The sequence below is a fragment of the Globicephala melas genome, chromosome 8 (assembly GCF_963455315.2).
Source record: "Globicephala melas chromosome 8, mGloMel1.2, whole genome shotgun sequence".
Lineage (NCBI taxonomy): Eukaryota > Metazoa > Chordata > Mammalia > Artiodactyla > Delphinidae > Globicephala > Globicephala melas.
In genome coordinates this window covers 87,634,334-87,659,573 of record NC_083321.1, presented here as the reverse complement: position 1 = coordinate 87,659,573, position 25,240 = coordinate 87,634,334, and the positions used below count along the sequence as shown (strand labels likewise).

Here is a 25,240-nt window from a genome sequence, read left to right as displayed (position 1 = left end):
GGATTTTAATTAGTTTTTAAAGTTTAACTTTTGATTAGCCTGACAGTAAAGAAACTGACCACAGTGAGAAGCTCATACATAGTCTTATGCTTTTGGGTCATTTTTGTTGTGCTTAATGTTCGCATAGATAGTTCATGAACTTTCTGTACCACTAACTTGCTTTTGTTTGGAATTTTCTAGTGCTTGCATTGGCATAACGAAGAAGAGGAGGGGAAAGACTTTACTAAATTCTTATCACAGGTTTCTAGTCCATGTGTTCTTGAACTGGGTGGAGAGAAAAAATGGAAAACCTTCAAGACCTCATCTGAACAAATGGCAACAACTAAGAAGAAATCAAATTTCAGTGACTCGATTCTTTCTAAAGATTGTTTTTTACTTGTCTTCCTTGTTGGGATAATTATATTTTAACTGTTCTTATTGGTTGTGACCAATTCCTGACACTTGCACAGTCATTTCTTGGTTGTCTCCTAATGATTTATTTAGCACCATCTGATCTCCTGCATCCTCATTGTTTAACCAGGCCCCGGCCACTTAATATTCCACCAAGCCTGGACAGGTTTGGACCCAGATGTGGAACAGAGTGATCCTTTTGATGTTTATATGTATCTGTGTGTCTCCATCATTCCAAAGTGAAATATACATGGTTTAGAATAACTTATTTGATAAGCACTCCGCTTGGGAGACACATTGAGGTTTAACTGTAGTGAGAGCCATATTTTCCTGGGTAGTGATGGTCTGCCTCAGTGTCTCACCTGAAAGGGGAATGTGGAAGCTCAGGGTTCATGTATTGGTTGTTTTGGTTCTTCTTTGCTCGATTTTGACTGTAATCATGTCATTCATAAACCTGAAGTGCAGATGCATCTTGCTGCTAATGTGTCATGTTGAAACCTAACTCATTTTCCACAGCTCCCCACTGTGACTGCGTTCAAAAATACTCTTTCCCGCTGAGAAACTTAAAATCTAGTGCCTCCTAGTAAGCAGTGGTTCTACTGTTTGACTGTAAGATTGCAGTTGTATTTCTAATGAGTAAAGGAACCACTGGTATAATCCACTGTGAGGATTTCCTGCTCTTTGCCTGGTTCTCCTTCCGGCTGTGTGAACATTTGGTCCTTGCTACATTGTACAGTAGTAGCTTTCCAAACTGAAGTTTCATTACTAATTTTTTGGTATAGGTGATGCTGGAATCTTATCATTTGAAATGTTTGTTTTTCTACTTTTACAGTAAAACCTCATTAGTTCCTCCTGGAATTGAAGATAATGAGTTAAGCTGAAGGGTTTGCTGAAGCAAATTGATAGTACGTGAGGAAGCCTGTTGGGTCTGAACTACTTAAACAATTTTAACGCTCCTTAAAAAGCACCCGTTTACCACTTGATATGCTAGTTACTAATCACTCTTTTCAATTATATTAAAATACCTTCCGTGAGGATCTTTGTGAGGCCACACCTTTATTTAGATGCATTCAATTTACTCTTTATCTCTGATATATATACATATGTATTTAATGGATAATTTAAATATTTTTTCTTTAAAATTTATGAACATTTTTCACCTGATCAAACTCAACTTGTCCCTAATGCATTTTTAATTAATGAGGTTTTATTGTAGCTTTTTTTTCTCTCAGTGCATCTCGCTATGTAGTTTGCTTGTTTCCGTTTTGGTTTTCAGACTGTTTTCTTTCATTCACAGTCTCTTAAACCCAGCGAGCCCTGTTCTGTTTTGTGAAGGTCCAAAGACTCCTAGAAAACTTTGTACATTAAACCATTTCATAAAACCAAGTTTGACCAAATACTTTCAAGTTTGTCTTACCTTGGAAAAACAGAACTTTTAAAATCAGAATTACCTGCCTGCATTTAAAACTGCCAAGCTAGTTTATAGTATGTTTCTATTTTATTACTTTTGGGCTAAGGATTAAATACTTTCCTAGGCAATAATCTCTTCTACATTCTCATTTTAACATCTTAAACTATTATGCTGTAAACAATTTTAGTTTCATGGTTCTTTTTGTTTTTTTATTATCTGCAGATTTTGTTTGTCTTCATTGAATTTCATATTTGAGAGACTGTTGTCTTGATTGAAACAAATTTGCACAACCCTTGCTTTCCTCTGGTTGGAAATGCCATTGGTTTGGGGATAGACTTTTAAATGGCCTAGTGGACCCCCTGGGGAGCTCTGTGCATTGACCTCTACCCTAAAACTGTGGTAAAGGGTAGACAGCAAGCCCTTGCTTTCTCAGGCTGGGTCAGGGAGCTCAGCAGGGCCCTATCTTTTTGGGTGACCCCAAAGGGACTTCATTGTTTCTTTCTGACTTAAACAATAGGGAATCCCTTTTGTTAGTCCTCAGAAGAATTGTTCTTTGGCTCATAACTTTGTCATTTTCTCCATGGATTAGTTTTCTTGTCTTGATTTCACTGGAATGTAAGCTCCAGGAGCTCTGCAAGGGCTGGGATTTTTGTCTATTTTGTCTTCTGCTGTATCTGTAGCACCAGCACCTAGATCAGTGTCTGGTGTACATAGTAGGTGCTCAATAAAAATATGTTCAGTTAATTTCTAAAACGTGCTCTGGTGTGTTTTGTGTGTTGAACAAGTCATCCAAACTGCTTCTCATTACCCTGTCGACACAATGAAGGAATTTCACTGCTTTTAAGAAACGAGCTTTTTGTGGCCCTTCTCCAGTCCCCGTTCCACTTGGATTGTACAATGCCTGGACTAAGCACTGCCATACTTATCCATCCTAGGCAGTTTACAGCAGTTGTTTGATTGACTAGGAAAGTGAAGCAGAGATATATACAACATATGTCAATGAAAGTCTCATCAGTAGTGGAATTCACCTTAGTGTTTCTTTCTACAATATTTATGGGGTTTAGCCCTCACAGGCTTAAGAGACCAGATCTTGTTTGTCTGCCTGTGCTGCCATGAAGATAGGAACCTGAAGTGCTTTCTGTTTCATAAGAAGAAACAGGTTAATATATGGTTTCTAACGAGACTTTGTTGATATAATAGCCCTCAGCTCACAGAAATATCACAGCTTGGCCACGGTGATCCTAGGCCCTGGGGGTCTTTGCTGGACAGCTTGTCTTGACTCAACAGAGATGGCAGCCTGACCTTTGAGCTGTCTTATCCAAGCATCCAAGATACTTGCGTGGACCTCCAGGGGAATCAGATGTGTCATTCCTGACCCAATGGTTAGGCTGTGGTAATGCCGGCTTGTTGCAATTTTATTAATCACTGTGTTGTTATGGAGTTAAAAATCTTTCCTGTAGAAATCACATTGGTCCCATCCCCCTGGGGATGGCAGGGCAGGGTGGCCAAACAAGTCGGGTGCTCATTTCTTGCCTTTCACTTAAATTCCTCTGACCCTTTTTTTTTTCCTCCTGGCATTCTTGTCTTAAAGCCTCCTTTCTGCACTGCCTGGATGTAAACTGGAGGGAGAAGGAGCTGTCACCTTGTTCTCCTTGGTTGAACAATGAAGCGCTTGTGCTCTGATGTTATGTAATTGTTTCTCTCTGATTCTCTCATATTCCTGTTTCCATCCAGTTCCTTGCTCCTCTCTCCTGTTCACTCACATGTCTCCAGTCTTTTTTTTTGTACCTAGAATAGTCTCACTATTCCCCGTTTGCCTCCACGAGCCTGCTGTTTCCAGGAAATTATATAATGTTCAGTTGAGATGGAAATCTTCTGGAGGATGAAGAGAGTTTAATTACTCATTGGGTAGAGAAGCCAAGTCATTTCTTTATTCAGAGTTGTTGTCTCAAACTGATGTCAGTTCTGAAAGGAGTCCGAACTGTTTGTCTGGGGCTCTGTAGGCTGTCAGTGATCCAGACCTGAGGGATCACCCAGCCGGTACCAGTGGCCCTGCGGGGTAGCACTTTCCATGGCTCTCGAGGAAAAGGCGCCTTCAGTGAGGTCCTGGGGTGAACCAGCTCTCTGCACAGAGACCCACGTGCTTCCCCACTGCAGGGTTGGAACACCTGAGGCATCGCAGGTGGGCTTAGGGGGATGTGGCCTGGTTGGGACAGTTACAGTCCGCTGTCTGTGTCTCTAGTGGTGGCCCAAAGGCTGAGGAAGCTAGATTTTCCTGTGAAGGACAGTGGAGAGCCCAGCACCCCTGGGGCTGACAAGAACCACTTCCTGAGACCCAGAGAGGACACTGGGAAGGTAAGTGCTGCAGACACTCCTGGCCTGAGTCCTTCCCTTCCTTGCCTGGGCCGAGGTGTGGGTAGAGGGCAGCCAGCGAGGCAGCGAAGCCAGATCTTTACCTCGCTCCCTGAGGGGACGGTCACGTTTTGAGGGCCACGGGAGTGTATTTTTAAAGCCTGTTGCCCTGCTTCTTGTCCTTCCTTCTGGGAATGCTTTCTGAGGGGTGGGGTGGGCTTGCCAGCGCTCTGTCACTCGTGTGGCTCTGCCGCCATGCAGAGGACAGAGGTGGTTGGCTGAAGAGTTGCTGTTCCCACTCACCTCACAGAATAGACAGTTCTCATTTGCTACAGTTCCTCTCAGGTGGTCACTTCCATTCAAGGAAAAAACCACTTCTGTCAATTTTACTGGGTAAGAGTCCGAACGTTTTACAGGCCCACTTGACGCCCCTCTGGAGGAGGTATGCCAAAGTTCAAGTTCGGCAAAGTTGGTGCTGGCCACTGCCCTGGGGCTGTTTGTTAGGAGGGTGATTTATGACCTACAGATATGTTCAGAAGAACAGCACAGAGGGTCTGGCTGCCCTGTGCTGATGTCAGGCTGCATTTAGTTTATTTGGAAGATAATGGTATTTTCGCACCCACTCCAGTGGGTTTGCTTGGTGAAGCTTCTAACGATGGGAATAAAGATGCAGACCTACTAGAGAATGGAGTTGAGGATATGGGGAGGGGGAAGGGTAAGCTGGGACAAAGTGAGAGAGTGGCATGGACATATATACACTACCAAACATAAAATAGATAGCTAGTGGGAAGCAGCCGCATAGCGCAGGGAGATCAGCTAGGTGGTTTGTGACCGCCCAGAGGGGTGGGGTAGGGAGGGTGGGAGGGAGGGAGACGCAAGAGGGAGGAGATATGGGAACATATGTATATGTATAACTGATTCACTTTGTTATGAAGCAGAAACTAACACACCATTGTAAAGCAATTATACTCCAATAAAGATGTTTAAAAAAAAAGTTTGTCTTATAAATCTTTATGGCTTTTCCTTCATTTTCTGTGAACTGGGGCCATGCGAACCTTGTGCTATTGTCCAGGCCCTGAACTGTAGTCTTTCATCTCAGAACGTTCTCCCCTCCCTGCCGCGCTGTGCACTGTTCTCCCAGGGCCGGCAGCTCCCGGCTGTTCCTGCAGTGGCTGCCCCGCGGGAGGAAGTGCCGAGGTGACAGTGCTGCTTACAGCCTCAGCAGCCCTGGGCCCTTTCGTCCGTACCTCTGTTTCACTGAACTTGGCCTCAGAGAAGAGACTGTGGCCGAAAGAGTAGGCATGATAGTCACAACTTTTTAGACCTAAGCCACAGACTTCCTTGGGAAGAAAGGAGTTATGTTTTCCTACACACTCAGGGTCAACTGGCCATACCATTAAATGCACGGTTTGCCTTTGATCTGCAAGTGGAATAGTTGAGGCGACCCCTCTGTGGCAGACTTGCCAGGTCTCTAGGCGGCCCCTGATGGCCACAAACTGGGGAAACAGTATTAGCTGCTGTTCCTCGAGCCTCGAGCCTTGGTAACTGTGCAGGCATCTTGTCAGGCACCTGGCAAAACCTCACTGAATCCTCGCAGCAGTGTGGTAGGTGCTGGCAGCTCTGTTTCTCAGCTGGTCAAGAAACTCCCCCCAACCCTGTCATGTCTACTTGGACGTCTTTTCCAGCAACGGAGGCAAGAGGCACTGCTAGGCCTCTGAGGTTGCAGATCACTTAACCCAGAAAAATCCCCTTCCCCATGACTCAGGGAGCCTTCCCCGCGTTTGTTTCACTTAAGGAAAAGGACTCGAGGGTGAGATGAAAGGGAGTTGACTGTTGCCAGGCAGAGCCCTGCGTGTCAGGGGCCAGCAGCCAAGTGAGTGATCCAGGAAGTCATCCAACTGCAAACCAGAAATCGTTCTTAACCCCTCACTCACTCACTGTCCGTGGCCCATAGCAAATCCACCCATCTGCCCCGATGGGGTCAGAGGGTCCCGAGAGCCCTGGGAACTGCCTCCAAAGTCCACTGGCCTCTGGGCCCCGCGGGAGCCATTTGACATCCCAGGGCTCTGGCCTGCCCCTTAGTCCAAGAGGGAATGACCCCAAGGGGTGAGAGCCAGTTCCTTTGACGAAGGGTGTCTACTTGGTTCCTCCCAGACTGGTCCTTGTTGTCTGCGGAGCCGTCTGTGCTCTGGATGTCGCCTGTGGCCCCCGCCTCGTGCAGGGAGCAGTGCGGCAGCCTCGTGCTCCCTGCCCACCCTGGGTCAGCTCGGCAGCTCCTTCCTGGCGGCGGACGGTGGCCTTCCCTCCGAGCCAGCGGGACTGCCCTCGTGGACGGTCCGAGGGCTGCTCTCTGATGACAGAGCTGCTGACGGGCCTCTGTCAGGCGAGGGTTAACAGAGGATTTGTTTATTGAATCACGAAGTAGCTGTCACATGATTTTAATCAAAACACCATTTCCCTGACAACAGTGATGTCAGTCTTGTTATTGCAGGAAGGAGCAGCTGCGAGGGACAGTCAGGCTCCATGCTGAGCCCGGGTTCGGAGACTCAGATCGAGGGAAGCATCATAAATGACGCTTGCAGGCACCGATGTGCCAATCTGCCCTCCTCTTCCTCTTCTCTCTGTCCTGACAGCCTGTCCCGCACAGACACTGGCTGGAGCCCGGCCCCCGTGCCCCCAGTCTCCGCTGAGATTGCACCTTCTGCACTCCTTGCTCCTTTTACCCTTGTTTCTACTTCTGGTTTTTCCAGTTTTCCTTATTTTCCCGGAACTCAGTCATTTGGGCCCCTAGGATCTCTGGCCTCTGACTCCTGGCACCTGGCTCTCCTCTGTGTTCTAAACCAGAACTGGTGAACCAGAAGTCCTGCTAGCCCGAGGTGGGGGACTGTCCTGCAGCACAGGAGTCTCGCCTTCGGAGCCAGCTTCCCGTGGGCGGAGGGGATGCTGTCCTGTCCTTTCTCTCCCGAGGGCAGGTTAGGGGAGCCTAGGGCTGCCTGAGGGTCTCCAGGGCGGTTCGAAGGAGCTTGGCTGTGGGTGCCTAAAGGCTAAGAGCTCCTTAAGGAAGGGCAACCTCAGGGTTGCAGGATTAGTTCTCTTAAGCCCAGAAAGACTACAGGAGGCCTGCGTCCAATCCAGCTGAGGACTGATCACAGAGATCAGTGTCAGGGAGGTCGGCAGCGGACCGCTCCCAGGGCCAGTGGAGCAGTGTCCTCAGGCTCTGCCTTCTCTTGGCACCTTCTCCTCTCTGGCGGCTGGGGAGCAAGCAGCTGTCTCTGCAGAGAAAGATACCCAGGCTCTCCAGCCCTTCTCTCTCCAGGAGCTTGGCCTTAAAAGTTGGGAGATGGATGAAAACGGCCTCCTAGGTGGGACATGGATTCTCCTGGATGTTCCTTCATCTGTGGTACCCACGGCTGGTGCTGCTCAGACTCATCACTGAAAACGAAGAGTTTTCAGTGGGCAAAGTTCTTGGTTCTTAACCTGGAGCAGGTGCTCAGAATAGGGCATCCACCCTTAAGTCTGTGACGGGATTTTGCAGGCTTCAAGCGACCATTTTCTGTGTCCAGTGCTGGGATGCTCGAGTTAAAGGAGAACAAGACAGGGAGAGGTGCGATACCGTGACAAGTCATTAAAGGGAGCTGGGGGTCTGCTGAGTGCTTTCTTGTTGGAGGCCGTGCTAGGCCAGGCTGCGTCCGAACCTTGCAGTAGAGCTGTGGTTAACTCAGCTAGTCTATGTTCCCAAGTTACCGCTGGGATAACGGGCTTTTGCAATGATTTGCCCAGGTTAGCGGCAGGGCTGGGAGTGGTGCCAGGGGCCGAGGACTCAGCCAGAGGTTCCCCGCTGCCTCCCGGGCTGTCCCTGGCAGAGAATGGGTAGCCTCCACCCTACCTGGAGGGCCTTTCTGGCCAGAGTGGTGCTCCAGGGGGTGGGCCGGGGAAGCTAGGCTCTGTTCTCCCAAACTTGCTCCTGGCCAGGCCCTCCTTGCCCAGCCCTTTCGTCCCCGGGGCCTGCTCCAACTGCCTGGCTGCCCTTTGACCCTCTCTTGGCTGGCACAGGGACCCTACTAAACATTTGGGCTTCTCTAGTGACCAGAGGGCAGTTCTAGTGGGCCCCAGACTGGAGTTGTTTCGGCTGTGAACTCGGGATCCCGCAGCGTGGCGCGCTCCTAGGAAAGGCCTTGGGGGCTTTCCCTCAGTTCAGTTGTGTTCCGCCCCCCATCTCTGTGGGTGGCCCTGGCGTGGTGGTGATGCACTCACTCCTGAGGGTCAGGGTTCCCAGTCAGGCCCCCTTTTCATATCTCAGGTCCCATTCAGGGAGTGAAGAGAGCGATGGAGTCAGAAGCTCTCAAAGCCTGCCTGACAGGGAGAGCGACGGCTTCTCCCTCCGAGAGGCCAGATCCCCGATACCTCTTTCTTCTGGGCCCAGATTTTCTGAGCTCTCTGCCCAGCCAGCTCTTGGGGGCTCAGCTGCAGGGGGAGTCCACTTCCCATGGGCAGTGTCCTTTCTCATCCGGGGTCCTCACCTGGGGGCTCAGCCCCGCACCTGCTTCACCTCGGCTTCAGACCAGCTCTGAGTCAATGCGCTTGGGAAAGTCCCTTAGAAATTTATACAAAGGCAGCTATCAATGCTCCCTATCAACGTATTTGCAACTATGGGTCCAGAGGAATTCAGCTGCACCAGCAGATTGGGACATCTATAGCAGGAAGGCTCCTTAGTCGAACGGCTGGAGGCACAGAGCAAGCTCCGCACTCTGCCTGACCGGGCTTTTGGGTTTGGCCTCAGTGATTTGCCAGTGATGGCTAGTGTCTGAGGTGAGGGTCCAACCCCTTCACTTCAGTCAAGACCCACATCTGTCTCCCAAGGGGACACTGTAAAGTATGGGCCATGGGCAATATTCCATCCCTCCAGAGCTCCTCCGCCTTGTCATTTCTTTTCTTTTTTAAAATTAAAAAAATTTTTATTGGAGTATAGTTGATTTACAATGTTGTGTTAGTTTCAGGTGTACTGCCTTATCATGTATTTGAAGTGACATCACTGGGGCCAAAATGAGGGCAGAGCGGCTGTACCCTGTGCAGGTGACATTTATTTTGTAGCTATGTGGCACCCAGGATTTAGTAGTGCACAAAGCCCAGAACTTCCTCCCATGGTGCCCTGGGGCTGCAGGCAGAGCAGGGGGCTCTCTTCCTACCTGGATCCACCCAGGGAGGGATGGGAACGCTCAGCAGGGAGGGCCCTACCAGAACGGTAACTCTGAAGAGCGCGAGGGGTTGCAGACCGAGTTGCTAATCTTGAGTCAGGGGTTAGAAACCCCTCTAACCCCGTGAATGGACCTTAGGGGGTCCAGGAACCAACTCCTCCCCTGAAATTATCTGTCTAAAGTTGTATGTCTGTGTACATATGTTTCCTAGGAAGAGGATCCAAAGCTTTCATCAGCATGTCGAAGGGATCTGTGAAACATCAACTTAAGAACTAGTGGGGTGGAAAGGAGCAGACGGCCAACAACAGAACCTTGGGTGGGGCCCTGACTGGCGGCGATGGAGGTGGGCTCTGGTGACTGCAGACACGGCATCACCTTGGAGGTGTGGGCACAGCTGACAAGCTCTAGACCCCAGCCCAGCTGGGCCGAGGCCCTGGATCTGGAGCTCAGGTCGCCCTGGTCCCTTGCACTGAGCCTTTGGCTCACGAAGGCCACAGACCGAAAGATGTTCTGCACAACGTGAAGGTCAAGGGCTTGACCGGCTGCTAAAGTTCTGGCCGGTCTCTGCAGGCAGGTCTGTTATTTTTGCCTGTACCCTGGACACGGGGGGGTTGTTTTTGGCAACACAAAATCAAAATGATGGAGAAACTTGGTGGGAAAGGGGAAAGTTTGTAAAACATCCTTACTGAAAGTGTTTTCCTTTAAAGAAAGGAAAAAGCAATTGAAACGCAGTGTTACTGAAGTCTCGGTTGCAAACACAGACGACAGCCGTTTGGGGCAGGACTGAGCGCCTGAGGCAAGCGGAGCCGAGGCAGCAGGGCAAGTCAGTGGGGAGGGCTCCGCTCTCTTCCTGCCCTTGGCCGTCTCCCTCGGGTCTTCCACTCCCACCAGGGCCAGTGGATGGTCCCTCAGTTTGGACGCTGTCTCAGTTCTATAGCACGGGCTCAACTGGAATGGTCTGAGTGAAACCAAAGCCTGAACTTGCTGCCACAAAGTAGGATTTTTTTTTTTTTTTGGCCGCACCACTCGGACTGCAGGATCTTAGTTCCCCGACCAAGGATGGAACCTGTGCCCCCTGCAGTGGAGGCGTGGAGTCTTAAGCACTGGACCGCCAGGGAAGTCCCCAGAAAGTAGGACTTAATAGTGCCCTTTCACTCAGGGTCTGGCACTAAAACAAGTCTCGAATGTATGAGAGTGCCCCAAATGCCTCAGCAAACGGATTCTCCAGCACCCGAGGGCACTGAGCTGGCTCCTGTCTCTCGGAGGGGGACCGCAGTGTGTGCATGTGTGCGCGCGTGTGTGTGCACACGCAGCGTTGAACCCTTTTGCACGGAAGATGTGCCATTGTAAGTGCCAGCGTCTGGCTGGGCCCCCATTCCCTCCCCTCGCCCTGCAGCTTGTCATAGGTGAGCCCGAGGCGCCTGCCCCCCTCCTGCTGCTTCAGAGGTCCTTGTCCGGCTCCGTCTCTGAAAGTCCAGGAGCGCCAGGCAGCCCGGGCCTTGTCCGTGTGCAGAGTGCGGTTAGCCGTGCTTCCGTCAGCGTTCTCAGCAGCTACCGTGTACTCCGGCGATTTCAGAGCAAGGTATTATTTACCCTGCTGACGTCAATGAGAACATATTATCCACTGTCCTTTTCTGCAGCCTGAAATGAGCACCAGAGCTCAGGGAACACAGCCACCTTCCATACTTTTCAAAATTCCACCCCAGGCCTGATGAGGGAAAGGCCCTATCTTATCCACCTGACATTCATATCATCCAGGCTCTTAGAAAACAAGTTGTTTTTATTTTAATTCAAGAGGGTTGGAAACGTAAAAACAGTACATTTTCCTTGCAGAAAAGTACCCCATTTAAATTATGTTTGATACAAAGATCATTTATTAAACTGCATTTTAAAGCAATTTTCTAACATTGAGTGACAGGTTACATTTTGATTTTTTTCACATTGGAGCTATTATGATTTGCACTCAAAATACCAAAGCTATTGAACTCACCATTTTCTTAGTAATTAAAAAAAAAAAAGCACACAGAAAAAAATAACTACAATTAGATTAATTTAATCAAAAGTAACTCTTTCACAAACCAAACATCCAGCAAAGACCACCCTCCTCCCTTCAGAAATAAGCAAATAATCTTGCCCTTTCTACAAAGTGCAAATATCTCTGTATCAATTTTACTTCCTAAATTGCAATCCCCAAAGAGAAGCAAACCTCCTTTTCACTCTGGTTCTTTTTCCTTCAGAGATTTTGGTGGAGGCAGATTTCTCTCGCCATCAGTAGTGGGACAGCATCACCACGTGTATTTCCTTGATTGAGCAAATCTTGCACAGATAGGCATCACACAGCCAGTGGCAAGTCCCTGTTATCTGTATTTGCTAATATAACATTATTCCAATCTGGGGTCATATTTTTCCAGGATGTTATTTTGTACTTCTATTTTTAAAGCTCCTCCCTAACCCACCCACTTTGCCTCTGAAGACAAAAGTATTCAAAGTATGTTATTTTTTTAACCCTAAAAGTACTTGATCAGCACTTCTGCTTGACGGGTCTTAACTGTAAAGATGATACTTTATCCCCCTCCTCAGGACTGGGCTGAGTTCCTGATTCTTTTCTGAGCGACACCCTTTCCTGGGGTTGAGTCTGTTGGTCTGCGATGGTGAGTCAAAGCAGTGCAATTTGGCCCCTTGGCGATCAAGAAAGGGTGTGTCCCGTCATATACTTTTTCAGGAGGTTACTGTATTGTGTGAGGTGGAGAAATGAGACATCTGTGATGTGAACCTGAACTTCTGTAGTTAATGGGATGCTGGAAAGATGGCGATCTGCGGGGCCTGTGTCTCCCTTGGCCTTGTTCATGCAGGGCCACCTGGACAACTACAGTTGTTACCTGGAGGGCAACACTTCCCCCAAAGCCAGGCGGCTGTCAAGTGGGAGTAAGGTTTCGGGGACAATGTCACATTCACCCAGTGCTTAACCAAGGTGGGGGCTTTGTTTATACAGCTGTTTGCTCATGAGAAGAGTCAGCTGCTACCCAGGAGGGAAGAGCGTGGATTGAGAAGCCAGAGCACCCAAAAGCCCGTCCCGCCTCCTCCGCTCACGAGCTCTGTGGCTTGGACAAGTCACATAGCCTTCCCAGAGCTTTGGTTTACCCAGCCGTAAAAAATGAGGCCTATTTGCTCAACTAACTTCATAGTACTGTTGTGAGCATTAGAAAAGATTACTCGTGAAAGTGCCTGGTAAATTGATGTACAGACAGAAGCTACTGCTCCTTTTGGACAGACAAGCTGAGCGCTTGGGCAGGAACCATCAAACCTATCACTGGCTGCGGGTTGTGCTGCTGCCTATTTCTCAATCTCTACAACAGTAGGTGCCCCATTCTGCCAAATGTGTTGAAATCTGCCCAGATGTGGACAAGATGGTGGTATAGCTAGGGCGGCTGCGAGTCTTCTGTAATCAGCCAGGCTACCTTCACGGGGAAAAATGGTGAAACAAAGATGTGAGGGGCACTGTGAGACCAGGGACTCGGGGTCCAAGAGGGGCTGTGGAAGGCCAGCCTGAGGTCATCTCGTGCCTTCCGGGGGCTGCAGGCTGACAGACACAAAGAGCTCTGTAATTAGTCTCTTCCCTGGGACCACACGCCAGGGAGGACCAAACCAGCGAACCTGTCAGAAGGGATACATAAATTTGTTATCATTTGTTTTGTCCAGCTTAGAAAGAGAGGCAGATGATACTGCTCTTGTCTTCCACACACCACTCTGAAGATAAGTTCTGGAAAAATTTCCAGAAGCAACAAAACGATCAAAGCTCCCTGCCTATACGATGACTCCAACTTACTACCTGTTCTCCAGTTTTTACCTTTGATGTCTAGGCACAAAGAGACTGAGCGGCTCGGTGGCTTCCAAGGAGGCAGTTGAGGCAGTCCAGTTTAGGGGTACACATGCAGCCAAGGTGAGCCCCGGCACAGGGGTTCTGCAACTGTTCACTGGGACCAGTGTCGTCCAAGGACCCCACGAATTGTCTCAAAGGAGGACGAACGTGAAAAATTATCTAGAGTGAGATTTTCCTTAAGCCAACAGGGAGCTTAAGTGTAACTGCTGACACAGGCTTTTAAATGTAATCCAGGGCTAGAAATCCTGAGCCCAACACAGAAGCCAGTATTTACCTGGGGCCTGACCAAGCTGGGAGGACCCTGCAAAGGAAACCATTCATTTCCTCAGGTCCACGTGTGTGAACCGCCCGCACCTGAGCAGGGGCTGTGCTGACCACCGTGTACCTGGACCCCCGACCAGTCAGAGGGGAGGCTGCCGCTTCTCACCTTTAATTTCTGGTTGGCCAGCCAGTCACTCTTGGGCTGTGAACACACCCTTCTTCGCAACTCTAACAATTAGGTAGAACTCATTTCTCTGAGAAGCCCCCTTTCGGGCAGAGAGGAAGAGGCCAGTGCCACCGCGAGTCCCTTCTGCAGAGGCCTGTCGTCGGCTGGGGGCGACACTCACACCAGGCGGTCCCCTCCCTCCCCATAAGGGCACAGGCCCCCCACTACTCTGAGGTGAGGGCTGCCTTTGGTCCCGATCGCGGGCTCCTGCAGTCCTGCCTGACTGACTCGGGACACCGCTTCAACGCTCTGAGGAAAAAGCGACTCTGACTTTCTCTTTCCTCGGAGGCAAAGTTGGATGCAGAAAGGCAGGAGTCCTAGAGTGCCATCTCCCAGTCCTCCTTGATGGGCCCCAGATGCTTCCCCTTACGTGCAGATTGGAGGGTCCTCCTCTGTGTTCCCAGGGCAGCAAGAGGGCGGGGCAGGCCTGGGCGGGGCAGAGGCGGCAGGGGACAGTCAGCGCAGCTCACCAGTTTCAAGTGGAACATCCACCCTCTCTGCTGCGCTGACGTGCTGTTTGCCTTACAGGGACCAGCATATCAGCGGCATGTAAATACTAGAGACACACTCGCCCAACTGGAAATTGCAGAGCTAGTGCATTTTCCCCAAAGCAGAGACTAATACCCCTGGATTTAAAAAAAAAAAAAAAAAGGCATAAACAAAAAATAGAGTACCACACATATTGCACTTTTTGCTGAATGAAATTTTTACCTCACGTTCATCTCACCAAAGTCTCTTCAGAGGAGCCTGGTTTACAAGCTAATAAAGCTAATGGTTATTATACAGTAGTGTACACACTGCTAATGTGAAACAGACTGGAAAGAAAGTCATGATTTCAAAGTACCTCTAGTACTAAGCCTTCGTAGTGTTACTTTAGTATCTGTGAAGAGAAAACTGCTTGGAGGCTCACAGAGGTCGCTCACTAGTCGGGGGACAGAGCAACGGCGATGGTCAGACGGGGCTGGGAAAACACCTGACTGACGGATGGCACCAGTCTCCTCTCGCCAGCTTACGTTTCAGCAAATACAGATTGTTATGGAATTTATTGATTTCTGCTTGAAATAAATGAGAAAAGCAAACAGGAGCTTACAACATAGTCCAGCAGGATGGGTCACGCTATTCACCCTGCTGTCGTCGGTCTGAACAGACCCGCCACGGCTGGGTGCTCCCCAGTGTCTACCTCTGGGGCCTCTCCCGCCTCATCTGTCAGCCCAGTCGTCCTGCCGTAGCTCCCGGCTTTCCTGGGCTCAGTGGCTCATGGCCCTGTGGGGGGCAGGCATCTATGCCGATCTGTGACTCTGCCATTCCGGGGACTCTGAAATGAGCGGCCCCCGTTTTCAATCTGGAAGGCATTTTAATTTCATAAATATTATAGCGCTTCTGTAGAACATTTTGGGAAAACATCCTTCTGTCTAAACAAATCAAGCCCTGTTTTATAACTGCCTTATTTTGCAAAGACTTAAAACAGGTTAGAGATCTTAATGAAAGGATCTCTTAAATGAAATGATGGTGTCTATTTCACGAAATCATCAATCTTAAGCATGAGGAGGAACAAACAATCCGTAGAAGGAACCTAATTCCTTCTTCCTGGGTTTTCACTGCGTGTTGTCAGATCACAAAAATGCGTCCTCCACACCACCCTCCCTTGCTCACACCCAGAGGCCAACCCCAAGCAGAGGGCCTCTGTGGAGCGTCCTGGCACCAAGAGGAGCCAGGACAGAACTCCCAGACCTTCCATGTTTCTCCCCACCTGCGTGGACACGTACTACAAAGAGGAAAGGCAACTTAAAGGTGTTTTCTAGATGCAGCATCAGTGTAGTATCTCTCTTCTTTGTGCTTTAAGGAAGATGCTTTGTGCTTAACGCATTCATCTGCTGATAGGACAAGCCATTCTAAAGGACAGAAACATAGTCTTTGTAAATAACACTGAATTTGTAACACTTGGATGTTACTGTCCAAATGACAGATTACTCCTTACTTCTAAGTACACAGTCAACTAGCCGTAGCATCTTTGTTACTTATTCTGATGACTGGATCGTAAGGGTTAATAGTATACACTGTGGTTGGCAGATGATCTGCTTCAATGGTTAACACCTCTGTGGTCTTTTGAATATTGCTGTAATACTTGAACATTTCATTGCAAGTCAAAACTCTAAGGAAATTAAGGATGTGATTCCCACATGGTGGAAAACAAACTCTGAAGTGACTTTGGATTTAGCATCGACATAAATGGAAAACTGTTGGTTTCTACAGAAAAGAAATCATTAAAGCATGATCTGGGGGGAAAAAGGCACAGCACTACCACTTCACATGGGAGATAAAAGTTCATTTTTCTCATCCTTAAAATTTCTAAGCCCTATATGAAACTGTCCAAATATACAAAGCTCAATAAATGACTAGCAACATCTAGTGTAAAGTCAAAGTAGTTATTACATTTTAAAAGAGACGCTAATTCCTCTAAAGACCAACTGCCCCAAACCAGAAGTCTCCACAGAAGACTGTGCAGGAAGCGCCCGTCTTCCCCGGCCCAGGGCTGCTGTTCTTGACGGTTTCTTGAGTTTCCTGCCCCTGGTCTCCACTGCGGTGCATCTCTTGGTTCCACAGGCGACATCTTTGGAGCTCTGAGGACACTGTGACCCAGGGCACCTTCTGAAGAGGTGTGTCACCTATTCTCAGATGGAGGTGACTGCCAGTCTCAGGGGTCAGTTCCCCCTGTTACTCAGTGGGCCCTGAAACAAAGCTCACGCTCTTACCGCTTGGCAGTGATCTCGGGGACAACTTGCATCAGCAGCTTAGAACTTATGATTCACTGACAAAGTACAACTTTCTTTTATTTCCTGTGCATCAAATTTCATCGTGTATTCTTGATTTGCCTTTAAGGAACATGCTGTTGCTTGGTTTCTTGCCTTTTTTTTTTGCCTATACGTAACGGCACACATTTTTTCCTGCTTTCACCAAGGTTTCCCTCGATAATGAACTGATGTAGTTCTGTGTAAAACCTAGGTCTGGATGTCTTCTTCTTATAAGACTTTTGTTGGTGGCTCTGATGAGAGCTTGCTCCACTTGACCTAAGGGCATGAGCTGCAGCCTACAACTATGTTCCAGCACTTGCCACAGAAACCCATGGTGGGACGGAGCCATGAGGAGGCAACATCCACCCGGCCAGGCCCTCTGATTCCAGTTGGGTGACTTGACTTTTTCCCCATCAGGGAGAGGGGGGGAAAATAAGTTTTAAATTGAAAAGGCTGGAATAAAAATAGAAATACACACTCTCTTCACCTGACCCGCCTCACTTCCCACGCTGAGGTTAATTTACCAGGACGTAGCCACTGTGCTGTGGGTCCACGGCTTCCAGCATTTCACAATCAAAGAGTCCAGGGAACTCCGAGAGCGCTAGAGGGTCATAGCTGGAGGGGGCCTCCTGCAGTCCTGAGCTCCTGGGACAGCCCGGCGCCGCCAGGCCGCTCTGCTGGGCTCCATCCAGGGAGTACTGACAGGGACCGGGGCGGTCTGGCTCGGGGGAGGCCGCGCCTGGCAGCTCGCAAGTCTGATAGGAGAACTGTAAGGGTGCCCGGGCGGCCCCTGAGTGCTGCGGGGGCGGTGGCGGGGGAGCAGCCCGGGGACCTGGCGAGGCGGACAGCGGCTGCAGCCCCATCTCCCGGTACTGGCTGAGGAAAGGGCTGTACTGCATTTGCTCCGAGGCAGGCTCCAGGACGGGGCTCAGGGGCTGGGTCAGGCTGAAGGGCGGCGGCTGCTGGGATGGCGGCGGTGTCTCCTGGTGGGGAAGGGGCTGTGGGTACGAGCTCTCTGCTATCTGCATCTGATTAAAATATGCCTGCAGCTGAGACTGTTTCTGGAGGAAGAGCCGCTTCTGTTGGAGTCTAAGTTGGCAATACCAAAAGAAAGAATTTTAAATCTTCTTCAGTGACGGCAATTTTAATGTAAATCCAGTATCAGTCATTAGTGTCCGTCCTCCCACTTCTCTCTTTCCCACGGCAGGAGAAAAAAAAAAAAAAAGTGGGGGTAGGAACCAGTCATGTTTGGTTTCTTAAACCCAATCTTATTTTTTGTCCCCCAATTCTGGCTGATCCCTCAGTGCTCAAGTGAACACGAATTCCTTTTCTCTAAGACTCTTTTATCCTCCCTATGAAACAAGAGGCTGATTTCCCATCTGGAGTGTTTTGAAGCGGGGTTGACACCTTGGTCTCTGTGGGTGTCTGTAGGTTGATGGATTAGGGTAGTTCTACCTTGGCCAAGGTGTTTCTACTAGTGAGGCCTGGGGGCACGGGATTACTACAAGGGAGGATGGAGGCCTTCTCTCCAGTATAACCCACTTAAACTGCAGTAGCTCACGGATCCTGAAAGCTTAGGTCTATTCATAGCCCAAAGGGGAAACACTAGGAGAAAAAGAAAACAAAGCATGCTTAAGGCTGCTACTCCCTGACAGGCTTATAGTCCATGGACAGTGGAATATCCATGTTAGCGTACTGAAACCTGTTTTCCTGGTAGAGGCAAATACTAGGGGAAAGGACAACATACCCAGCTTGTCTGCCACAAAGAAAGTGATTTCTTTGGCCGACCACCATCTCTCACCTGTGTTCTTGCAGCTGCTGTTCAAGGCTCCGTGGTGGTTCTTTACAATAAAGCTGACAGGTGTTCTGGGCTTTTGACAGAAGGCTGGGCTTCTGGAAGAGCAGAAAAATACAAGCGTGACATGTTGTCATCTAGGACGCAGTCATTAGACTGTACTTCTGCCTGGAGGACGAAGCCAAGTGAGTCCTCCAGAATCTGCGCAGGATGCAGGGACTGACACTTGCTCGTTGAGACCCTGGGAGAACCTGTGGCCCAGCAGCATTGGGTCAGCAGGCCTGGGCTGTCTCAGCTCTAACCTGCTTCACTTTTCTGTCTCTAAAAGTTCTCTAGGACCGGGAGGTTCATGGAGACTAAAAACAATGAGAAAAGTGGAGTTAGATCTATAGCAAAGGCCACGGCACCTGCTGAATGAACAAATGATTCATTCTTTATGGGATCTATGTTGTATCATTTTTAAAGATTTTTGGGCACCAATAGAGAGCTGATAGTACATTTTTTGCTGACTCGAGATTTCCATTTTATTTATTATTCACTAAGAGGCATAATATAGAAGTAAAGAAACCAGGGTTCCCTTTCCTGCTGCTCAGTGGCAGTACCCTTTCCTGGAGTCTGAGGACAGACCTTTTCTGCTGCCAAGACAGAGCATAAGGCTAAGTCTGAACATGTTTCTAGAAACTGCAAGTGCAGAGTCAGACCCACCTGCCTATAAAGGAATTAAGCAGCTGCCCTAAAAAAATACCAAGCAAAACAGGTTCCTGATTTGCAGAAAGGCAGATTCAGGACGAACAAAGTGAGCTGGAGCAACAAGGGGGAGGATCCCACCTGGAGTCTGTGCTGCAGGTACTGGGCTTCTAGGCTGTGCCGCTGGGAGAGCTGAGGGTGCGCGCTGCCGGGGAGCGCAGACACGCTCTTCTGCTGAGGAGGAGCTTCCCCCTGAGGAGCAAGGGGTGGAAACACTTTCAATTTCCCACGTGGGAGAAAGTTTCAAATCTCAGTTTAAGCACCTTGGCAAATGTCCAAGGGGAACTCCAACTCTGTTAAGACATGACCCTCAGTGCTTTTACAGTAACTAGTAGGCTGAGGGTTAATCACTTTGCAGAAAGTGTATACATGCATTACCTGTAGTAAACGATTACCTAGTCAGTACTGGAGCAAAGGCCCCTGATGTCAACAGAAGCATCAAATGCTATAATATCCCTGATGTACTGAAAATGGGCTCAAATAAAATGTATTAAATAAACAGCAATAGTTTTTGTATTTTTAGCATAAATAATTCACTTATAATATTTAGTGAAGTGATATCACATCAAAAATAGTGGCAACAAGCTTCTCATTTGTACTGTTATTTGTTTTCTGTGTGTGTGCGCATGAAGGGAGGGGCGTTCAAGGGAGACTCTTAAGGGGTATAATTCATATAAAATCTGCCCTATGAACCGAGCATCGCTTGGCAGCATCCAAGCCTCCATGTGGTACTGATCACCTGGGCCAGCGTGGAAGGGTCTAACCCAACCTGTCAGGCAGATGGCAGCAACAAGGAAGGCCTTCAGGCTGTGGTCTTTCCAAAAGAACCCTGTTTGCTCCAGGACTGGAGTAAATCCTCTAAATGAAATGACACACCATCAGGACGAACTGATGCCTTATTCTCACCTAGCCACTGTGGGCAGGGCCCAGAGCACGCACCTGAGGGCAACTGCTGCCCAGGTCTTGGAGCTGAGGAGCAGGCGATGCCAGGTTAGGGTCTGCCTCTGATCCTAGCTGCTCGTAGAGCAACTGCACTTTGTTCAACTCTAGGATTCCTTTGGTTCTAGCCAGATTCTGAAGATGCTGTCTAAATGCTACAATTCCTGAAAGAAAGAACAACGACCAAACAGTTTAAATAAAACACAAGGCCTTTCAGTGACCAGAGGTATGAAACCAACATGGCAACAAACCCCACCCAGTCCTACAACACAAGAGCTGTAGGAGCCAGCAGAGAAGGCAGGCAGTCACCTTGGGTGAGGGAAGTGTCTGACGCCCGGCGGCCCTCTCTGAAGCTCACTGGAGACCTGTTGTGGGCCTCTCGTTTCTGGGAGCTCAGAGCCTGCATGGTGGGGTTGGCAGGTCTCAGGCTCACGAAGGGAGACGTCATGCGGGGTGAGGGCTGATTGGCTAACATGATGTCCTTAAGGGAAGGGTTGTCCTCAAGAAAGTGCAGGTCCCTCTGAACAGACCCCATATCATACTCAGAGTCCACACTGTCAAGGGAGGGGTTGTCACTCATGGAGAAAATTTTCCCTTCAAGAGAAAAGACAAAAACAAAACACAACACCAATATGACCACCAATCAATTGCAACTTCTTGGAACATGGGATACAAAGCATAACTAGCTTGAGTTTCCACAGCAACAGTGTCCTTAATTTCTAACCAAAACATCTTTTCAGAACTTTTTTACATGTCAATTTAATCAGCTTCGAATTCTGTGGTGAAGACACTCCAGAACCTGTACCCACAAGATCTTGGCCACTCCAAAAGAGCCAGAGGCCTCGATGAGTCACATCGCACTCGGATGAATCCTGGGCGTCAGGGGAGGCCACTCAGAGACGTTTCATTTTAATCTCTTGAGAGCTGCTGAGCAGGCCTAATCTTAACTCCTGCTGCATGTGGTCCACAAAGAAACAAGACATAGACAACATTCCAGCGGCTGGTTGGTATCATTCCTGTTTCTTGGAGAAGACTCAAGATGCCGGGAAGACCCAGGCCGGCACTTACTGGAAAGCGTACCTGAACCAGGCATCACGGCCAGCTGATTGGTCACTTCCGACAGAGTGTGCCGCCTCTGCCCGCCGCGTGTGGACTGGAAGGCGCCCAGGGCCCGCCCGGGGTCTTCCTCGGCCTCTCCTTCTGTCTCCAGCCCTTCATCAATGGAGGTCTCCATCACGTCGCTGGGCAGTGACTGGCACCCCTTCCTCGCCAGGACAGGAGGCACAGGGTCCAGGAGACAGCCATTTACCTAAATGTCAGTGTGACAGGGATGTGAGAGGAGCTATCAGGCGCTGCTCTGCTGAGACACTTGAAGAATCCACAAAGGCAAAAATGTCAGGACCTCTGGCCAATTACAAATTAAGTAAAATATTAAAAATGTACATATTGGTTACTAATGACAACCATGTAGATTAGAAGTTAAGGCAAGTCAACCAACAGCAGCACTTAAGACAGAAGCCCATTATGACCCAAACTGGCACTGCCTCCCAGGTTTCTCTGAGTCATCATGATTACAATGAACACTTTTTTTTAGTGGTTTCCAGATGAATAGGGTCTATTAGCTTGAGGCCTACCAATTATTATTATTTTTTTTAAATAAGGGAAATGAAGAGGGGGAAGATGAGATTTAGTAAAAAGAAAACAAAACCAACTGCACTGCTGATAGATAAGAAAAGAGTAGTCACCAGCATTCTTCTAACGTTCAACCACGAAACATACTGGAAGGCTCTACACATACTTCTATATGCATAATTTAAGTACCTGCACATTGGATTTAGTCTTTAGTTGGTTCTATGTGCCTAAGGAATGGAAGAAAGAATTCTTTAAAGACGGACATACCACAAAAAGGAGTGAAAACAAAATTCAAATGGCAAACAGCCAAAGCCTTCCATTATAGAATAACAAATGACTCACAGGCCCCAAATTCCAGCAGAGGTTAACGAGCGGCAGCGCTCTGAATTCTCTCCGCTCCAGCAACACACACAGTATCTGCGCTTCCTATCCCACGGGATGAGCTCAGCACAGCTCCTGAGTGAGAGCGTCGCCTTCCTCTGCAGTTGCCAAGCAAACCACCTTGGGGGGGCAGACACAGCCCACAAAGGGGAGCTGTGGTTGCGAGTTCTTCTGGCTGGTAAAAGCCCCAACGAGGAGGCAATTATTTACCTCATTACCTTATCTATCCCCCCATGGAAATCAATCCAGTTTTCTCCTATGAATAGCTGCTCAGGAACAGCCAGGCAAAAGACTGAGCTCCCAGCAGTACTTTCACCTGGAATACACCGGGTAGCGCTATTGTTTCTTTTGGAAGCAGGAGAGGCTCATGTATGTGAGAGGTGACGTGGGACATCGCTATGCCAGACACAGGAAACTTTCCTCTTATGGCAACCAATCTGAAGGCGCTGTGAGGCCCTTTATTTGGAGAGGGAGACTTGGGTGACTCAGATCGTTGTTTGCTTGGGGGAGGGGATGGTTATTCCATAAAATCTGTTCTGGGGCTGTAGCCATTACTTGGATAAGGCAGCTAATGCACTACAGGGTTTTAAAGTGACAAGTGGCCACTTAAAAGGAAGGGTAGAAAATGCTTTCTTCCTAGACTAAGACCAATCTTCTCCATGGCACCAGAAAACAAAAACTCTGAAATCTGGCCAGGAACAATTATGCTCCCCTTCAACCATCCCCAGATAAGTGTTCCCTTTTTAACTAAACTTGAAAGTTTTCTTGTAGGAAAGAATGGTGGCTTGGGGACTTAACATTCATAACTCTACGCTACGTTCCTTGACTGTCTACTAGCATAATTTTCTAAGACTAGCCAAGGATGATTTGGAAATGAATAAAAAACAACAGAGAAAAGACTGTTATCAAGTAAATATCTACTGAGCATCTTTACATTTTATAGCATATGTCAAAATTTTGTCAGATGTTTCTTGCAAGAAATATTTTGCAAGTACCGCCTTACAACCATGCCTTTCTTTCCTTAGTAGAGAAAGGCCACTTTTTTCTGAGTACTCAAAAAACCTTGCAGTCCCCCCAAATTTACGATTTTTCTTAAATTGTCTGCTTATAAATTTATTTCCTCATCTAGACTACAAGAAGGATTTTTATCATTCATTTAACAATGTTTGCTGAATTCAGTTTCACCCTGGGACAGGTAGATGACAATGATTGGTTTTTCAGATGATGCTTGGTGATGACTGAAGCAGAAAATGCTGTGGTGACTCTTTCACAGTTAAGAGGTATGAACAGAAAGCTGCCCTAGAGCTCATTCAGTTTACAGGTGTGAACACTTCCATCTCTAAGATCAGTTCCTGAAACAGGTGATAATCATGCCACCTTTGCCTGCCAGTTTACCCAGGGACTTGATATAACAAATTAAACTCTAGGATTTTATGACTGTAACATGGGCTGATCTATCTCAGTGACCTAAGCTGCTAGAAATGAGATCTTTTGCTCTAGGAAACAATCCAGGCTAACTGTAAACTCTAAGACTGCAAAATACAATATGGATGGGTAAAACGTACATTTTCCAACACAGTGTTTTTGCCTTTCCTTAAAGTTCAGTAGATCACTTCCCTTCTGATAAGAGATCTCAGATGCAGTAGATAGCATACATGTAGGAGTCAGCCTCTCAGAAACCCCACCACTAATTGATAATACCCCTGAGCTTACCACATACACAAGATTCTAGCACAGGAGATTGCTAGACTGTTATGGACTGAATGTTTGTATCTCCCCTTAGATTCATATATTGAAGCCCTAACATCAGTGTGGCTATATTGGAGATGGAGCCTCTAAAGAGCTGACTAACACGGTAGACCAACGTATAGTACTAGCCAGTGAGCTTGGAGGCTGGGAATGTGCCTTATTTAATTTGTATCCTAAGTGCCTGGCAAGTTTGGCATATATTGAAGAGGCTCAAACCTCAGCTCCGTCACTTATTAAGGCAAGTTGTTAACTTCTATAAAGCTCTTTTTTTTTTCCTTCACTTGTAAAATGGGAGTAAAGTTGTTTGGGAGGATTAACTAAAACACTGTGTATATTAACATTATTTCTGGACCAAAGAGAATGCTATTTTATAACAAAAAATTTTTAAAGCATGAGAATAAAACAACAACATTTTCTTTTAAAGCATTTTTACCATCTTGAGGCAAATTAAACAAACAACCAGGTGAGGAAGAAAAGCACTAGATAACCCAGTTCCAGAAATTTATCCTAGGGAAATAATAAAAGGTATAGTCAAAAATTTAGACACAGGGATATTCACCTGAAGCATATGTAAGGAAGCAAAAAATATTCAAGTACCTGATGTCCAAAAATAGAAGAGTAGTTAAATAAGGGTGCATCTAATACAATATATTAGGCAGTTGTTAAATATAACTCATGCTTTCAAAGAAGATTTCATGGTATGGGAAAAATGCTCATGATGTTATATTACATAAAAGCAAGGTACAAAATTACATATAATAGAATAAAATTTTGTTTTAACAAGTCTACCTACGTACTGAGTCACCCTATACTCATCCACCCACCCATCCATCTATCCATCCATCTATAACCTACTCTAAGGAAACGTGTCAAAATGGGCTTACCTTTGGGTAGGGGGACTATGGATAAATTAATTTTTTTCCTTTATCCCTCTTTGAATTTTCCATGTGTGATTCTGACTGGTTTGATGTCTTTTAATTAGAAATTTAAAAATCCAAAGTCAGAAGTAAAAGTGTAATTTCTCCCCTTTACAAAGTCTTAGAGGTTAACACGATTAAGAGTTTTTGATGAATATCCTTCTTAGATCTTTTGTCATGTGTACTACCTTTATAATTTAAAAAAGGTATTAAAAACGTCAATAGACATGAACAGCTCTACTACACTTGCACTTTCATAGTTTAGTTTCACAGTTCCCTTCCACTATCCGGACATGGAGACGGTAACTTGGAAAATCCTTTTCTCATAGAACTTTAATAAAATGTTAAAACTGACTGAAGTGTCCGTATGTGTGTGTATGTATAAAGTCCATTATTCCAAAGAAACTCTCAAAAGTGAGAGACTGACCCTACAGGGCTTGCATCTGCTCCTGTATGGGCTCTGTACCACCTGGGGGCTCGGTTACTGCTCAGAGTTAGGTGACTGTCTCAGAAAGGTGCTATTTTGGGAGCAACCCCAAACCCATGTTTCAGTGCAGACTTCCTGAGGGATTT

General features: G+C 47.6%; 2 protein-coding genes across 5 annotated transcripts in view; one reads left to right on the top strand and one right to left on the bottom strand.

The window, feature by feature from the left end:
* Positions 1 to 14,388, top strand: part of PPP2R1B (protein phosphatase 2 scaffold subunit Abeta) — a 36,135-nt gene extending 21,747 nt beyond the window's left edge. Inside the window, exons 15-16 of one of the 2 annotated variants that reach the window (XM_060304031.1) lie at positions 4,044 to 4,156; positions 14,244 to 14,388. In XM_060304031.1, the coding sequence (XP_060160014.1) occupies positions 4,044 to 4,156; positions 14,244 to 14,336 (206 nt within the window). In that variant the 3' untranslated portion in view covers positions 14,337 to 14,388. Of the gene's footprint in view, positions 1 to 180; positions 2,555 to 4,043; positions 4,157 to 14,243 lie in introns of those variants that run through there. The other variant, XM_030836736.2, reaches the window with a different exon arrangement.
* Positions 14,389 to 16,613: 2,225 nt separating this feature from the next.
* SIK2 (salt inducible kinase 2) overlaps positions 16,614 to 25,240 on the bottom strand; it is a 126,724-nt gene continuing 118,097 nt past the window's right edge. Inside the window, exons 10-15 of one of the 3 annotated variants that reach the window (XM_030836685.2) lie at positions 21,057 to 21,297; positions 20,298 to 20,582; positions 19,989 to 20,152; positions 19,131 to 19,241; positions 18,309 to 18,400; positions 16,614 to 17,596 (exon numbers count right to left, since the gene is read on the bottom strand). In XM_030836685.2, the coding sequence (XP_030692545.1) occupies positions 17,023 to 17,596; positions 18,309 to 18,400; positions 19,131 to 19,241; positions 19,989 to 20,152; positions 20,298 to 20,582; positions 21,057 to 21,297 (1,467 nt within the window). In that variant the 3' untranslated portion in view covers positions 16,614 to 17,022. Of the gene's footprint in view, positions 17,701 to 18,308; positions 18,401 to 19,130; positions 19,242 to 19,988; positions 20,153 to 20,297; positions 20,583 to 21,056; positions 21,298 to 25,240 lie in introns of all 3 variants that reach the window. The other 2 variants (XM_030836691.2, XM_030836718.2) reach the window with 2 other exon arrangements.